General features: G+C 29.5%; 1 protein-coding gene and 1 long non-coding RNA gene across 2 annotated transcripts; both read left to right on the forward strand.

Moving 5' to 3' along the window:
• Positions 1-245: 245 nt before the first annotated feature.
• LOC145957736 (uncharacterized) lies at positions 246-2,326 on the forward strand. Its single transcript, XR_014433737.1, has 2 exons — positions 246-659; positions 2,147-2,326. It is a non-coding gene; the product is annotated as an uncharacterized LOC145957736 (long non-coding RNA).
• A 9,335-nt stretch (positions 2,327-11,661) lies between these two features.
• Positions 11,662-14,555, forward strand: LOC109809075 (Serine/Threonine-kinase, putative (DUF1639)). The gene is made up of 4 exons (XM_020372297.3): positions 11,662-12,102; positions 12,706-13,132; positions 13,289-13,366; positions 14,247-14,555. The coding sequence occupies exons 1-4, from the start codon at positions 11,804-11,806 to the stop codon at positions 14,298-14,300; spliced, it is 858 nt and encodes a 285-aa protein (XP_020227886.1). The 5' UTR covers positions 11,662-11,803; the 3' UTR covers positions 14,301-14,555.
• Positions 14,556-18,650: the final 4,095 nt, after the last annotated feature.

Raw genomic sequence — 18,650 nt, forward strand, 5'->3', positions numbered from 1 at the left:
CAATGACATAAATATATTTTTATTAAATGATTTTTTTTTTTATAAGCATAATGTGTAACATTGTTAAAAAAAAAAAAGAAGGCTGATTCAGTAGCCCAGAACGGGCCGTTCCCAAATTGGAACGGGCCGTTCCAAGCTACTGAATTGAACTACATATTGTAGTTGAGAACGGGCCGTTCTGGGAAGGAGAACGGACCGTTCTGGAGGGAGAACGGACCGTTCTGGAGGGAGAACGGACCGTTCTAGAGGGAGAACGGGCCGTTCCGGATGAGTCCTGGAACGGGCCGTTCTGATTTCAGAACCGGCCGTTCTGGGCGTTATTTTTGTGCGTGATTTGGGAGTTCGGAACGGGCCGTTATGAACTCGGTACGGGCCGTTCTGGGCCAATCCGAAAGTCTATAAATAGGGGGTTGGGGGCCTTCAGGAGTTTCGGAGTTTTTAGAGAGAAGTTTTAGAGAGAAGGTCTCTAGGTCAGTGAGCTCCTTTCTCTCCCAAATTTCTCTGTTTGACTCCTTTTCTCCTCTAGATCACTAACTCCTTCTGACTTTTCTTGAAATTCAGATCAGAAAGCTTGTTTTGGGAAGACTGAAGTTCCGAGTTGAGCCTCGAGGGGAAATTCTACTTTTGTTCAGTCTTTGGCTATCTGAGCCAATCTTCAGGTAAGGGAAGCTAGAATGTTTGTTATTTAAGTTGCATGTGAGTTTAGAAACTCAATTGATGCATGAAAGTTGAGGATCCATGGCTGGATCGGAGAATTCGCTAATTGTTCAAAGTCTTGGAAAAAAAATGGGGGTTCTGGTGAATTTGATGCATCAGATGGGTGCATGTTGATTCTAGGTTTATTTAAGTTGTATGGAGTCTATGCATTGTATTTTGTGTTTGCATGTGGCTGGATTTGTTGGTGTGGATGAGAGTTTGTGAACTCTGTTATTGGAATTTAGGCCGGGCGCAGGTTGAATGCGCTAGGCGTGGATGAGTCTTGGGACTCTCAGGCTGGGATTAGGCTGGGCGAGCTCAGGCTACGCCGAGGTGAATAAGTTTATGAATGAATTGATGCTTATGCATGTTTAAAGTTAAAGTTTTAGATCATGTATGTATGATATATGATGTATGGTGAGGTGTGATTCATATGTATGCTTTGTGATGATACGTATGAATGTTTGAATATGATATGACATGCGTATATGTTCATATGAGTATGATTGTTGATCATAATGGTGGGCAGACCATTATGATGTATGATGCATTATTGCATGTGATGTCTTATGACATGTGTATGATTGTTGATCATGATGGTGGGCAGACCATTATGATGTATGATGCATGATTGCATGTGATGCCTATGGCATGAGTCTAGCCTAGGACTTGAGGAGAGGAAAAATATTTTCGAACTGGAAGAGCTCACATAGAGTCTCTTGAGAGTGGTGCTTGGATAGACCACTGATATATGAGAGTGGTGCTTTGGGAGGCCACTGGATTTGGGAGAGTGGTGCTCAGATAGGCCACTGGGTTGGGTGAGTCTCCTCTAAGTCCTTAGCTAGTGTTGGAGCGGGGTATGAGGTCGAGGGTTATTCCCTTAACCAAGTACTCGGGAAGGTGCGTGGATCCTTGCGGATAGTCGGTGGGCAAACTCCACAATTGACTTGGTTAATGCATGCCAAGGTCGTGGTAAGCCCGTACCCAGCTGTGCTATACCTGACGATGGATCTGTACTTCCAAGTGTGTAAGTGACATCATCCGAGTAAACCCGAGGGAGGATTATATCCTGTTTAGCTGTGACCGAGCGGGCGCTTTGGGCGTGAAAACGGTTGGGGTGGTTTCGGTAGGATGGAATGTCACTTATACAGCTCTATTGTTATGGAGATCTCCTAGGTGTATGCGTGACGACGCATTAGATGATTGATATGCATTGATATCTGTCATGAGATGCATTTATTGCATGATTATTAATATGATGAAGTGTGGTGTTTGACTTCATGACTGGTGGATTATATTTTATGCATGAGTAGTATTGGATAGAGTGTATGGTGTGACTCTATGAATACGATTGTGTAGTATAGATTATTATGATTCATTTGTGAATTCTAGCTTACCCTTATGTTTCCATGTGGTGGAACTGCGATGATCATACTTGGTATGGGAGCAGATCAGGGCTAGCTTGGAGTCGAGGTGACCGCTGCGAGACGGGGAGTTTGATCCTCGTGTTAGGGTTACCATTTTGGGTAGCGATTTTTGTCTGTTTGACCGGCACTAGGGAATATTATTTTTGGGATGACTGTACATATATGGCATTTTATTTTGTATTTAAAGAATTTGGTTATTTTTATTCTTATCTATACCCGTATGTATGAGTTATCCAATTTAATATTTTCCTTAGTTCACCAGTAGTAGTGCGATTCCACTAAGTGTAGAGACCATGACGGGTCGTTACATAATGAGAAAGATTCATATTTTTTTTTATAGCGAAAGACATAAACAAGTTATGATTTTTTTTCCAAATGAATATATGATTGTGTTGTATCTTTCATTTCCTAAAATGATAAAATAAAGTGTTAGTAAGATATGTTTTTTTAAAAAAAATTGTGTGAAGCATTAATTTGTAGATAATATACATGAGATGATATAAAAAAAATAGTGTAGATTTTAATATTAAATTCACTACAAAAAAAATTGGATTTAGCGACTACCAAAATCGGTCGCTAAATTGCTAAATTCGGTCGCTATTTTCCTTAGCGACCGAATTAGCAACCGAATTTAAATAGTCGCAAAAACCCTAGTCGCAAAGCTATATAGCGACCAAAAAATTTTCGGTCGCTCTTTAGCGACCGAAAATTTCGGTCGCAAAATGGTTGCAATGATTTTGGTCGCTGATGTGTATGGGGACCAAATTAGTGACTGAATAAATCAGTCGCTAAATATTTATTTTTTATTTTATTAAATTTTATAGACGTTGCAAATTCAGTCGCTACGAAATACTCATATTTGGCCTCTCAAGGGTTCTATTTCACAATACTTCACTTTTCAGCATGTTTTGTCCTTAATTACACAATTTTTGGGAAACTTCCCAGAAGGTCACCCATCCCTATATTACTCCAAGTCAATCACGCTTAACTATGGAGTTCTTATGAGATAAGCTACAGAAAGGCATATGCATATTGTCAGTATAGGTAGTACAAATTAATTCATTTAAGTCATCCTCAAATATACAATCTCATATACTATCTTTGGATCCCTCTCATTTCGGTGTATCCGAACCGTTATAAAAATATAATAATATATTTAATAATTATATTACCAATAATAATAATTATATTATATTTAATTAATCTTTATTTATATATACTTACTTTTATAATTAACAATCTACTTATTTCTATTTAAAATTAATATTATGATACAATTTAAATTATCTATTATAAATTTAAAAATTTAAATAATAATTTTTATATTTTAAAATGAGAATGGTTATAATAACACTGGTATAACTTTTATTAAGTATTACATTGTTCAATAACTTTATATTAAATGTGAATTTTGTAAATCCAACCGTTAAATTGAAAGTTCATATCACTTTATATGTTTATATCAAGTTTTGTTAAAATTATACAACAACTTGAAGGTAATCAAAGTGTCCATATTTTAATATATTTTAAAATATATATGTTACGTCAATTTTATTTTACAAGAATGAAGTATCAAATCATCTTGAATTCATATAAAATTTTGTATATATGATTTAAGAGTCAAAAACTTTCAATCTAACGGTTGAATTTATAAAATTCACATTTAATATAAAGTTATTGAGCAATGTAATACTTAGTAAAAGTTACACCTGTGTTATTATAACACTTCTCTTTTAAAATATTATTTTTATAAATTAAATTTTAACATTTTAAATAAATTATTAATTAACTTAATATATTTATTCATCTTAAATCTAAGATATAAAATTCAAAAAATGTATTTATCCTTATTTTATTTTCTAATTATCAACCATTAATAAAATACTAATTTAAAATCTTATCAAGTTATATCATAATATTTTCATATCAAGTTTAAAACCAGATATTAGTTATAAAATATGTTAATTTGTGTTGGAATTTTATTTCAACATGAAACTTTAAAATAAATGTGCGAATAAAAAAAACTTCGTTAAAACAGTCACATATTCTATTTGATAGAGAAAAAAGCAAGGAAACGCATTGTGATGTATTAAAAACGGATCAAAAAGAACCAGTGGGTGGTTTGCCCAATTAGTTAAGGGGGAAGACTTAAGATTTTCTCCACCTAAGTATGTATGTGAATTCGAGCTCTACTATCAGCAATTTTAGCCTTTTTAAACAAAACATGTGTAATTGTAATAAAAAGGAGGTGTATATATCATAAGTTAAATACTATGAACATCTATGAGTAAATTAAAATCAAAGGATAATAATTTTTTTAAATTACTAAAAAATATTTCATTTTATAATTGTTTCACAAATTCTTACTAATTTTTGTATAAGTCAATTGCTTTTAAACAATGAAACTAACACGATCATATCAATTGAATTGAATGATTAAGCCTAACTTTTAAAATAACAATTGAAATAAAATAAGATTCATGAAAATAATTTCAAAATATATTAGGTAAATAATTTTTATATATAATAAAATTAAAGACAAGGATTAAAATAATCAATGGAGTTAATGTAATATTCATTTATAAATATTTAAATAAATTATAAGTAGCAAGGTATTATTTAATTGATGTTTCAAAAAAAATATTTTATAATATCTAAATGAATTGATTTTTAAGATAAACTATTATATACATATTTAATTAATATAATTTTAAAATATATATGTATAATTAGATATATTTTAAATAAATATTTTTATATTAAAAATTCATTTATCATTAAACAAAATAAAAATATTTCAAAATATGGTTGTTGTTGAATCAATTTCCCATGGTGGGATCATATTCATATATAATAATAGAATCATGTCTCCTCAAAGAAGCGATATCTACTCCAAAGTAGTACGAGCATAATCGAAGATAGATGGTATAACGTATTTTAAGTAATTGATCTCATGTGTTATTGGTGTATATATTTATATATATATATATATAATTTATTTTATAATTTTTATTTATTAAACTAATGGAACATTAATTATATTTTATCAATTTTAGATTTGTTTGATAAATTTTTATTAATCCTTATATATAAGCCAATTATTTTTAATTTAATGGAACTAACATGTTTATATCAATTGAACTAGATGTTTTAGTCAATTTTGAAAATAATAATGAAAATAAAATAAGATTTATGAAAAGAAGTTTATTTATCTTAACAAAATTGGAAAGCACAATAAATTATGTATTTTCATATTATCTAATAATGTAATAAAATATTAAGCATGGTAAAAGAGAATAAATTTCTCAAGAGAAAAATAAATAAATTTTCTAGATAAATTATTATTTAAATTAGTCTATTTTTTTTTAAAAAAATATTTAATAAAAAGATTATTATTTAATTTTTATTTATAACATTATGTTTCTCATTTTTTAATACATCATGATATATTAATTATCTATTTTAAATTATATAATTTGTATTATTTTAAAAAAATTAATTTTATTAAGAGGGTATTGATTTTTATTTCTTATCATTAATATTTTTATCATTATAAAAATAATATTATATATTTTTATATTTGCTTTCATTTAAAAGGAATATATTTCTAAATTTTTTAAAAAATTTACATTTAGCGACCGATTTTAATTTGATCGCTAAAATTATTATAAATAATAATATTTTTTATTTTTTTAGCGATCGATTTTAATTTGGTCGCTAAAGTTATTATAAATAATAATACTTTTATTTTTTTAGTGACCGATTTTAATTTGGTTGCTAAAATTATTATAAATAATAATATTTATTTTATATTTTTAGCGACTGATTTTAATTTGGTTTCTAAAATTATTATAAATAATAATATTTTATTTTTTAGCGACCGATTTTAATTTGGTCGCTAAAATTATTATAAATAATAATTTTTTTTTATTTTTTTAGCTACTGATTGTAATTTGGTCGCTAAAATTATTAAAAATAATAATTTTTTTTTATTTTTTTAGTGACCGATTTTAATTTGGTCGCTAAAATTATTATAAATAATAATTTTTGTTATTTTTTTAGCGACCGATTTTAATTTGGTCGCTAAAATTATTATAAATAATAATTTTTTTTATTAATTTTTTAGCGACTGATTTTAATTTGGTCTCTAAAATTATTAGAAATAATATTATTTTTATTTTTTTAGCGGCCGAAACCCATTCTGTCGCTATTTTAATCAAAATTTATTATTTTAGCGACCGATTATTTGCCACTAAAAAATTCGGTCGCTAACTAAAATTTGCAACCAAATCATATTCGGTCGCTAATTATGTCGCTATTAGCGACGAAAAAAAAAATATTGCTAATTTCGGTGGCTAAATTGACTTTTTTTTGTAGTGATTGGTGTCTAAAGATACATAACAAGAATGTCATTTTTATAATGATTTCTCAATTTGAAAAACGTATTATATTTTTCATACATCTATTTTGCTCCAGAAGTAGCAATATTTTTTTTATATAAAAAAAGGATTAAGAAATATCCTTAGTTGGTTTATTGTCTCTTTAAGACTAAAACAAAATATTGGGATTTTTTTATGCAAGAGACCATTTTAACTAGCATTATTTCATTCCCTGAAGTGAATGTTCTAATGTATTAATTTTTGTTTTCTCATATTCAATAATGCGAGAAATTAATGTTATATGATACTACAAATATAATTGAAGGCCTCAGAAGAACTAATATATTATTACTGAAAGACACGAAGTTGCATATTAAAAATGCATTATATTTTTCTGAGTCTTATAGAAACTTATTGAGTTTCAAGGATATTCGTTTAAATGAGTTTCATATTGAAACAAACAATGAAGGAAATGTAGAATATCTTTACATCACGAAACTCCACTTGAATAAAAAGAAAGTATTGGAAAAATTATTTGCTTTTTCTTATGGACTGTATTGCACGTATATTAATATAGTTGAAACACATACTATTGTAAACCAGAAGTTTACAAATCAAAATAAATTTGAGGTTTGGCATGACCGGTTGAGTCACCCTAAGACTATTGTGATGCAAAAAATAATTGAAAATTCATGTGGACATTTATTGAAGAACCAGGAGATTCTTCAATTAAATATTTTCTCATGTACTGCTTGTTCTCAAAGGAAGTTAATAATCAAATCATCACCAGCAAAAATTGGGGATGAATCTATCTTATTTTTAGAACGAATACAAGGTGATATTTGTGGACCAATACACTCCCCATGTAGACCATTTAGATATTTTATGATTTTAATTGATGCATCAACAAGATGATCACATGTTTGTTTATTATCAATTCGCAACCAGACGTTTGCGAGATTATTAGCTCAACTAATTAAATTAAAAGCTCATTTTCCTGACTATCCAATTAAGAAAATTCGTTTAGATAATGCTGGTGAATTCACATATCATTCTTTTAATGAGTTTATTTTCCCAACATTAGGGGGAGAACACAAATAGCTAGAAAAAGATATTAGTTGGAATGAGTTATCACTATTTCATTTTGATCCTCGTACAAAACAATGTGAACTAGAAGTTCAAAAGATAATTCATTTGCAAAATCTAGCCAATCAATTACCAAATGTATTCATAGATCCAAAAAGGGTGACTAAGTCATATGTATTAGCGACTAATGCTCCAATAAGAGTAGCAGTCCCTGTTGGACAATCTAATATTGCAAACGAGTCACAAATACGCCTGAAGCGTGGAAGACCACTTGGTTCCAAGGATAAGAATCCTCAAATAAAAAAGAGAGCTAAAGAAAAAAAAATGATCAAATTGAGGATGTAAAAACTCAAAAAGATTCCTCTGACATAACTAATTTTTCAGTTCCAGAAGAAACTCAGGTACCTAAAATTATTGAAAATGAAGAGATCTCAATAAATTATGTCATGAATGGAATACGATGGAATCGAAACAATGTCAATATTGATGACGTGTTTGCATATAATATAGCGCTAAATGTAATAAATGATATTGAGGATCAAGTACCAAAGTCCATCAACGATTGTCGATAAAGAAATGATTGGCCAAAATAAAAAGATGCAATTGAGGCAGAATTACACTTGCTTGCTAAAAAAAAGTTTTTGGACCAGTACTACGTACACCAAAAGGTGTAAAACCAATTGGATACAAATGGATTTTTGTGCAAAAACGAAATGAAAATGGTGAAATTGTGAGATACAAAACAAGACTAGTTGCTCAAGGTTTTTTACAAAGACCCGGTATTGATTTTGAAGAGAATATTCACCTATAGTGGATGCAAGTACTTTTCGATATTTAATTAATTTGGTTGTACATGAAAAACTTAATTTACATCTAATGGATGTAGTTACAACATATTTATATGACTCTCTTGATGCTGACATTTATATAAAATTCCCATAAGGATTTAATTTGCCTGACGATGCAATTTCTAGAGAAGATTATTCAATTAAATTAAATAAGTCCCTATATGGGCTAAAGGAATTAGGTCGTATGTGGTATAATCGACTAAGTGAATACTTGTTACAAGAAGGATATAAAAATGATCTAATTTGTCCGTGTATATTTATTAAAAGATCTCAAAATGGATTTTTCATAATTGTAGTTTATGTAGATGACATAAACATTATTGGAACTCTTGAAGAGCTTTCAAAAGCAATAGATTGCTTAAAGAAAGAATTTGAAATGAAGGATCTAGGAAGGACAAAGTTTTGTCTAGGACTACAAGTTGAATACTTAGAAAATGGAGTTCTTGTGCATCAAGAAGCTTATATAACAAAGGTGCTTAAAAGGTTTTATATGGATAAATCACATCCATTGTGCACTCTCATGGTTGTAAGATCTTTAGATGTTAATAAAAATCCATTTAGACCCCAAGAAAAGGATGAAGAAATACTTGGTCCTGAAGTTCCATATCTTAGTGCTATAGGAGCACTAATGTACCTTGCTAATTATACACGACCTGATATAGCATTTGCTGTTAATTTGTTAGCAAAATATAGTTCTTCACCTACACAAAGACATTGGAATGGAGTTAAACAAATCCTTCGTTATCTTATAGGTACAATGGATATGGGGTTATTATATTCAAATGTTTCCAAACCAGAACTAAATGGTTATGCACACGCAGGTTATTTGTCGGATCCTCATAATGGTAAATCAAAAACAAGATATTTGTTTACAAGTGGTTGTACGGCCATTTCATGGCAATCTGTAAAACAAACCATATTAGCCACTTCATCTAATCATGCTAAAATTTTAGCATTACATGAGGCAAGTCGTGAATGTGTTTGGCTAAGATTTGTGATTGAACACATACGGGAAACTTGTGGTTTATCTTCTGGAAAAATGACATCGACAATTATATATGAAGATAATGTTGCATGTATTGCACAATTGAAAGATGGATACATAAAGGGAGATAGAACAAAGCATATTCTACAAAAATTATTTTTTACTAATGATCTTCAAAGGAATGGTGATATAAATGTTCAACAAGTTCGCTCAAGTGACAACCTTGCAGATCTCTTTACAAAGTCACTTCCAAGAAAAGTTTTTGAACAGTTGATACACAAGATTGGACTCCGTCTTCTTAAAGATTGTATGCATGAGGGGGAGAAATAAATATTTATGAATGATGTACTCTTTTTCCTTCACTAGGTTTTTATCCCATAAGGTTTTTCCTAATAAGGTTTTAACGAGACACATTCTAAATATTAGACATCCAAGGGGGAGTGTTATGAATAATAATTAGTGGCTTACTTAGTGGATGCCAATATTCATTATCAATTATTACCATTTATATTTCCGTTATATATTATTTCCCTTATTGTGTAATTGTTCAGTTACCACATGTATTTATAAATAGGTTACTCCTCTCCCAAAGATAATACACTAGTCAGATTCTTTTCTCCATCTCATATTGTCTTGTTTGTTCTCTCTATTTTACTTTCTTTTATAACAGTCTTCAAATTTAAATTGATTTAATATTTTTATGTATTTTATATTAATTAATTAATTAAAATAATATAATATAGTGAAACAAATTAAACCAATTAAATTAAGAAAACAATTAATGCACTAACAAGTGTAAAATAAATTTATACTATCATTATTTATGATTAGAGGTGCTGAGACACTTCGTGCCTCTCACAGTTATACACAGTTACATTTTTTATATATATTTTCTCCATTTTATCCTTATCCATAAAAATTTATTGCATAATCGAATGTATAAAAAAATTAAAAAAAATAAAGACCAAAACAATTATTTAAAAATGTATTCCTTTTAGAATAACTAGTACGGTCAAGGAACTTCGTGCATTTATTAAAAATAAAATAAAAATAAAATAAAAATAAAAATTAAATAATAAAAGTATATTTATCTAATTGATGTTATGATTAATCCATTAGTTTTAAATTCTTAAATTTGATAAAAAAATATTTTTTCTAATTTTTTTTAAAATAGAAGGGTAGAATGGTTAAAAAAAATGTGAAAATCAGGGTAGTTACTAAAAAAGTATCCCTTTTATATATTAGTATAGATCAGAGCAGTCGAGACACTTCGTGTCTCAAATAATTATAAACAGACAAATAGTAAAAGTTGCGGATAGTTATTTAAAGAGAATATAAGAAGATCTTTTTATATTCAAGAGATATATTGATTTACTAAAAAGTGGAAATAAAAAAGGTGATTACCAAAATATAAGAAATTTTTTTTTATATCTAAAGAATATAATGATCCACTAAAAAGTAGAAACCAAAAGGGTAATTACCAAAATATATCTTCTTTATAATAAGTATAGATGAAAAAGTAAAAAATTATATATTAAGAGTGATATTTGAGTAATTAATAATATAAGGATATTGCTATTAAATAAAATTAAAGAAGAAAATTAAAAGAAGATTTTTTTTTTTCAAGCATGACTCAAATTATGCATTACTCTGTAATTCCTTTTGCATAGAGGACTGCATGTTAGGCCATTTTTCTGCGAATCCGAAAGAATTCCATTTTGAATCATAATCATTGTAATTGTTTGGAGGAAGGAACATAATGATGAGGTCTACCTGCTCTTAAATCTCCAATATTGACATCACCTTAAATTCAGATGGCTTTTCTTTTCTTTTCATGTTGTCAAATTTAGTCATTGGTGCTTCATTTTGTGGATGAATAGAAGTATATTTATTTTATTTAGCAGGGTTGTTATTGTGTTCCTGATTTACAGATGCATCTTTATTTTTTTTTTATATTTTATTTTGAATTTTTTTCCCTCAAAGGGAGAGTTTAAGGATTAGAAAATAGAAAAAAAAAAAAAAGAAACATCATGGGTAGCACGTGCAAGACCTAGAATAATAATAACAATTCATATCATATCTATATATATTATAATATTATATCAAGATTTATAATATTTTTTATTTCTATTTTTGAAGTAGATCATTATATCTCTCCATTGTTAAAAAAAATAATTTCTTATATCATCTTAATAACCACCTATATCTTATAGATACACAACCCTATTACTAATAATAATAATAATAGAAATGCAAAAGTGATTTAAGAGTTGGCACTTGGCAACAGCAACAACAGCAGCATCTGCATCTCCCTACTGTGTTGGTTTTGAAAGCAAAGGTTTCATTGAGATTCATATCATCATCCAAGATAACAAGAGCAACATGTGTCCTTTTGATTCTCCCCAAACAACAAGAGAGAGCACCAACACAAGTCAAAGTGGTGGTGATGTGCTGCTGAAGTGGGGTCACAGAAAGAGATCAAGGCTCTCAAGGGCTGCCATTGAAGATTCATCATCTTCTGTTCACACCAACAACAACAACAACAACAACAGCAACAACATGAGAAGAGTAATCACTCACACTGTTCCTCCCAACTTCTCCATGCCGCCGCCACCTCCTCTTGTTTCCTCTACTGCCTCCAGTGCCAGAGTTAGAAACCACTGCCACAGCCACAGCCCTAGGTATCAACATTTTCATTTTTAAATAACATTATGTGTTATGATTAATTAATTAAAAATAAATACACATTTGCTTTTGCTTATCAATCTTTCTTAGATTCTACTGCGTTTCCCTTTTATCTTGTCATGGCATTGAACATCAAAGTTTCAAAAACAAGTGAGATTAGATATAGCATTCATTCTTATGGAAGAATTCCTTCTCTTCTTTATGCTTGATAAACACACACATATATTCCAAAAGCACCTTGATTCTACTGTTGCCCCCAACTTTTGAAGGTAAACTTTCTTAAAATATTGTTTCAGTTCTCCCTGTTTGTTTTTGTTTCAGATTCTGTATTATAATGGAGTAATGGACTTGAGAATTGTTTGGATATATTTCACCAGAAACACATCTAAGACAGAAAAATAGAAAAGAAAAATGAAATAAGTGCTTAATAGGTTCTTAGATTTGCTGCAAGATTTAATTTCTTCTGTTTCAAATTCAAACTAGATAGTCAAGTTTGTGTCCTTCAAATTTTGTTAATAGTCAATTATGTATATCCCCACTTGTGGCAATTAAATTGTGTCTTTGATTTATCTAACCCTGGATCTTTTCTCTGGAGACAGGAATTTGGAAGATCCCTCTTTAGGTGGAAGTGAGTCACCATCAAGGAACAGCCAGGGGAGTAACCCAGTTGTGTGTAGATCTGCAGCACCAAAAGTGTCTTCTTCTGGCATGGAAAGAAGTAGCAGGAGGATGCCTTCTTCTGGATCAGCAAAGTGTCAAAAGCCAACTGGATTTTCAACTACACAAGGCTATGAGAGACTGACTAATAATAGTCATGGAGATTCTGCCTCAGTGCAATCTGAACAAGAAGGTGGGGTTCCCACTGCTCCTGCTAATGGAAACAAGACTGTTGAGGTGATTCAGTGGCCAAGGATATACATTGCTCTCTCAAGAAAGGAGAAAGAAGATGACTTTCTTGCTATGAAGGGAACAAAAATCCCTCAAAGACCAAAGAAGAGAGCAAAGAACATTGACAGAATTCTACAGGTATTACTACTAGAACAACTTCCAATTTACACAAAAGGGAATAAAATATAATTGGTTTCCTTTGCCACACACTTTTCAATTCTATGCTTATTTAATTTATAAACCAGAACAAATGAGAAATTGGTTTCTTATGATATCTTTATTATTGGTTTACAGTGCTGTTTTCCTGGGATGTGGCTATCAGAGCTGACAAAGAGTAGATATGAAGTTAGGGAGAAGAAATCAGTGAAAAAGGTAACCTTGCTCTTTTTGCTTGAGCTTGGATGCTGGGGCATTGGAGATACATAAAATTTGGCCCCTTCCTCTCTCCCCCTCTTATACACACATTTTTTTAGAGTAATGCACCAATTTTGATCCTGAAATTTTAAGTAAGTACCGATAAATTTAGTTTTTGAAATTAAAAAAATAAAAAATATTAGGTCCCCAATTCCAAATTATCAAAAGATGATCATTGTATTTTTTCAATTTACTATTGAAGTATTGAAGTAATAGTGAATTAAATAAATAAATTATATGTATGTGTCAATCTATTCTAAATAGAATACACTAAAATAAGCTAGCTGACATAGTTTGTTAGAAAACTTGTATTGTATGTATGTGCATTACAATGCTCCTACAAAATGTATTGATCATATCCTTTAAAATCATAAAATCAATCAATGAAGATAAAAATATTACAATTCTCTTTTTCTCTCTTTTTCAAAGAATATGAACAACACATTTTATAGGAATCATTATGTTGCACCTCTCATACGCATACATACACACTTTCTAATAAACTTTGCTAATTAACTTATTCCAAAGTATTCTATTAAAGATAAATCGCACCTAAATATAATTTATTTATTTATTTAATTCACTGTTACTCTAATAGTTCCCAAACTACGTCACCTTACTTTAATTTATGAAATTTCAACAATAAGAATCAAAATATTGATGTTTGGCAATTTCAAGTAATTTTAGGGACTAAACTAATTGGTAACTATAATTTTAAGGACTAAATTGGTGTATTACTCTATTGCTATATTATCAAGAATATACAATATTTAATCTTATCATGTTCTGTGCATTATAAGAGACTAACATGTTGTTGGGGGTTATCTTGGATATGCAGCAAAAGCGCAGAGGCTTAAAAGGAATGGAAAATTTGGACAGTGATTCGGACTAACACATAACCAAGCTTTTTATTCAAAGCTAGGTTGATGGCATTGATGAGGGAAAACTCAAGAAGAGCCCTTTTTTTTTCAAAGAGTCTTAAGAGCTGTTGGTAGGGCATTACTTAAAAGTAGGTTGAATTGGGTCCCTACCCTTCATTACCTTTGTATTATAGCTGGGCTCACATCACCAGATGTATTATATAGGGACTTAAATGCTAATAATACACTGTGTTACATGCTCTCTCGGACACATTTTTATTATTGGATTGGATGCAATTCTTTCAACATTTACTAAATAATATTAGTCTTTCTCTCGTTTAACAAGTCTTATTTTTTAGTGGTAGATTCATACGAATTCCATTTAATAATAAGTAGTGTGCTGAAAAAATGTGTGTTGGTGTGTTTTTAGCTTTGTTTGTTTTTGTTTGTAGCCAATTATTAATAATGGCTTGGAAGCCAATACTTTGTATTTGAGGTATACTCGTTCATGTTTGGGACTCTTCAGCTTTTGAAAGTTTGAAAAGTACACATGACGCGAAGTGAAACGGACACCTCGGTTTTGAGAATTTTGATTGTTTACCATTAATTTCATTCATTTATCGATCTATTTGGTTGACAACAAAGAAATGGATAAGAAATAAAATAAAAAGTGAAGAAAAATATGTAAAAATTTAGTTATTTTATTAAAAGGAAATAAGTGAGAAATAAGGTATATATAAAAGAGAGGAAAGAAAAATAAATAAATAAATAAAATAATAGAATTTATTATCTTTTAATTTCTTTTCTTTTTATTTTTCTTCAACCAAACAATCTCTCTCATATGAAGTATTTTTTTACTTATTTCTTCATTATTAAAGAAAAAAATTGACATTGTTGCTTTATTTGTCATTTTGATGGTCTAAGTTGATCATCTGTGCTTAAAATATCTGCCGAGTTTTTTTTTCTTCTTTCAAACTACCAAAACAAGATTCAATTTAAAGGTCTTGGACATTATTTCAACTTCTGGTCACTAAGCTGATTTTATTCGTTTCTTTAAGGAACCAGATATGACCAAATATTGAGCAAAATATTCCTAATGAATTTAGGACAAAACTAAAATAACTATTCAAGATTTACACTTTACGCATTGTACCAAGAGCTTAAAAGTTATGCATTGAAGGTTTAAAAAACATTATCGACCAATTAAATTCAATTTTAATTGGTTCAAATTATGAGTTTACATTTTTCAAATTGAAAGATCTGAGAATAGAACCAATTAAAATTATTATTATTATAATTATTAACTTAATATTATTTTATAATATTATGATCTTATTAGTAACGTATAAGTCCAACACTATTGTCTCATACTATCACTTTATCAATATTATAGTTATAGTACTTTTTTTTATGATATTATTATTTAATAATATTAATATTTTATAAAATTTGTATCTTATTAATTATTCTATATTCATTATCGATTATGAGAAAATTGCAAGTGTATAATTATCGTCAAGTAATAATTTATCGAATCCATAGGGACTACGTGTTTGACCTTGTAATTATTAATATTTAGTTAAATTTGAATAGATAAAAATAGAAAAGAGTAATTAAAGATTAAGTTGAGAATGATTAAGATTGATTGTAGTAGGAATTTTAATTGATAAAGAAAATTCTAAAAATTAGGGTTCGTTCAATGAGTTCCTTTATGTTCACATGCCTTTACCTAGAGATTTAATACTATTGAAGGTAAATTAACCAAGAGTATCCTTCCTACTTTCTCAAGATACGAAGGCGTGTTTAATAGAATTAACTCCTACTCTCAGGGTAGCTACAATTCAATTAAACCCATTATGACCTGTGTTAATTTAGTTGATCCATGAAGGATTAAACCTACTTTTGTGGTTTAAAGCCTTAGTATATTTCTTTAGGTTCCAATATTTAGGTTCACTTCTTAGTACGTTCCTAAACATCTAAGATTATGAAAAACGATGGCTAATCGATTATCATATATAAATTGTAAAGAAATAAGATCAAAGATAGAACAAAAATTAAATAATTGAATAATTCATATTAGCATAAAGGTTCTCAAGGGCTAAACCCCGATCCCAAAAAGAGACTACTCACACATGTTCAAAGTAGTTCTCCCAAAAGAAAAGAAATATAACATAAAAAGAAACAAACCTAAGAATTGGAGGAACACCAACACAGATTACTCCTCTTCAATATATCTATCAAGCGTAAAATGCCAGGTATTATTTTCTAGCCCTAATAGTCTAATTTATAACCTAGAAAACCTTAAAAGACAAGCCAACAATGAATTTTTAATGACAAAATAAAACAAGATAATCCTAAAAGATAATTTGTAACAATCGATCACAAGTGAGACTGGTGAGTCATGACCATGACATGTTCTATTGGTCTTTGTTCTCCTTCTTTCTTTATCTTTTCATCTTTATCTCCTTCTTTCTTTTCCTTATTTATTGGTTTTTTAGAGATCATGTATTTACCTAAAATGTATGCGAATTACACAACAAAAGAGAAATGTAACACACTTAAAGAGAAAAAAAATGAATTTAAAGCAATTCGTATGGTAAACTATCTTATATCATGCATGAAAGTACTTCTAATTAGTTAAATACTTAAGACAAAGACTTGATGAAAATGTAAAACAAATAACCTCAAACTTAAACTTTTGCTTATCCTCAAACAATAATCATAATCTTTGAACTAATCTACTAGGAAGACATTGTAATAATGTAGGCAGATTATCCAATTAAATTTTTTTTATGATCTCATTAAAGTCCAATTAGAGTCTTAAATTTTCAAAACTAGTTTCAACTATCATTTTCTCCATTGGAAACATTCTTTCAAAACTATGTTCAGCAAACACATTTCTATTTTTATTAACTTGAATAGACAAATGAATGTTTGTAAAAAATTTCTCAATATGTATGCAGCACAATATGGACAAGATTTATTTTTAATTAATATATTTTTTCTCAACCAAAACATTTTTCCAGTAACCAATTAGTTTGAGGGACCCATTTTTCTTGAACTTATAGCATCAAAGGGGTGCTTGGCTAAATACCAAACATTTCTCCAGTAGCTAATCAATTATCTTTTTCTTTTCCTTAGGTTTCTAAGGTTTTGAACATTTTCCCCTCAAACCTATGACCTTAAAGGGATGCTTGGTTAAAACTCTCATTTTTTTTCCTTTTTATTTATCCCCATAAGCTTCTAACCATGAGGGTTGAACAAAGTTTGATTAAATTCATCTATTTATCTAGAACCATGCATTTTTATCAAATTTTATCAAGCTCTAAGTTCAAATTTCAGATTATTAAATAAATGCATGAATGCAAGACAACAAGAAAACATGATTACAAATGTAAATGCATCGCCCCTTCAACCCCAAACTTAAACAATTTCTTGTCCCTAAGCAATGAATCATAGAGAGAAGGGTGAAAATGAAAGATCTCACTATGAATGGATTTTTTAAAAATTAGCTTTGTCTCTTTAGTTCCTACAAGGTGCCTCAACAAAACAGATCAAGTGATCATATTTAACTTACTAAAATTAATTAAACTATAATTAAAACTAATAAAGATTATGTTGCCTCCCAATAAAGACTTGATTAATGTTACAAGTAGACACATATACTATTTTAGCAATTTGAGAGAGAATTGAGAAGGTTAATTGACATTGTCTTCTCAAGTTGATCTTCATAGAGGTGTGACTTTAATCCTTATTTAATCCTTTTGTCTCCTTTTTGTAGATTTCCTACGTTTCCTAATCTATGCCAATGGGGAGGGATATAAGGCTCCTTTTTTAGAATGTTGACTTCCTCAATGTGATGGTCAATGGGTTGATTTTTTTATTAAGCATGGCTATAATGGATCTTTACTAGAAAACTTCATTACCTTGTTTTTCACTTTTTGTTCTTTTGAGTCAATCTTGCACACAGATTTCTTAAGAACAGGGTGATTGTTAGCTTTAAACAAATCAACTTATGTTTAAGTCAACGGTGGCTATGAAAGGTATTCCTGAAATAATAGGGGTTTGGACATCCTCCTCCATTTCTAACACAACAAAATCAAATGGAATAATTAAATCCCCTACTTTAACAAGAACATCTTCTACAATTCCAACTGGATGTTTTACAAATTGATTCGCCAATTGCAATGACATGTTGGTAGGTTGTAATTTCCCAACACTAAGATTTTTGTAAACAACAAGGGGCACCAAACTAACACTACCTCCTAAATCACACAAGGCTTTCTCAAGCCTAATGTTACCAATTAAACATGGTATAGAAAACAAGTTGGGTCCTTAAGTTTAGGAGATAAATTACTTTGAACAAGGGTCACAGTCTTAGG

The sequence above is a fragment of the Cajanus cajan genome, chromosome 5, assembly GCF_000230855.2.
Source record: "Cajanus cajan strain Asha chromosome 5, NIPB_CcT2T_4, whole genome shotgun sequence".
Lineage (NCBI taxonomy): Eukaryota > Viridiplantae > Streptophyta > Magnoliopsida > Fabales > Fabaceae > Cajanus > Cajanus cajan.

Excerpts from the sequence above, each read along its gene's own strand:
- LOC109809075 (XM_020372297.3), top strand. The coding sequence starts at position 11,804 with ATGTGTCCTTTTGATTCTCCCCAAACAACAAGAGAGAGCACCAACACA. Across the intron at positions 13,133-13,288 it reads ACATTGACAGAATTCTACAG|TGCTGTTTTCCTGGGATGTG; the intron begins GTATTACTACTA and ends ATTGGTTTACAG. Across the intron at positions 13,367-14,246 it reads AGAAGAAATCAGTGAAAAAG|CAAAAGCGCAGAGGCTTAAA; the intron begins GTAACCTTGCTC and ends TTGGATATGCAG.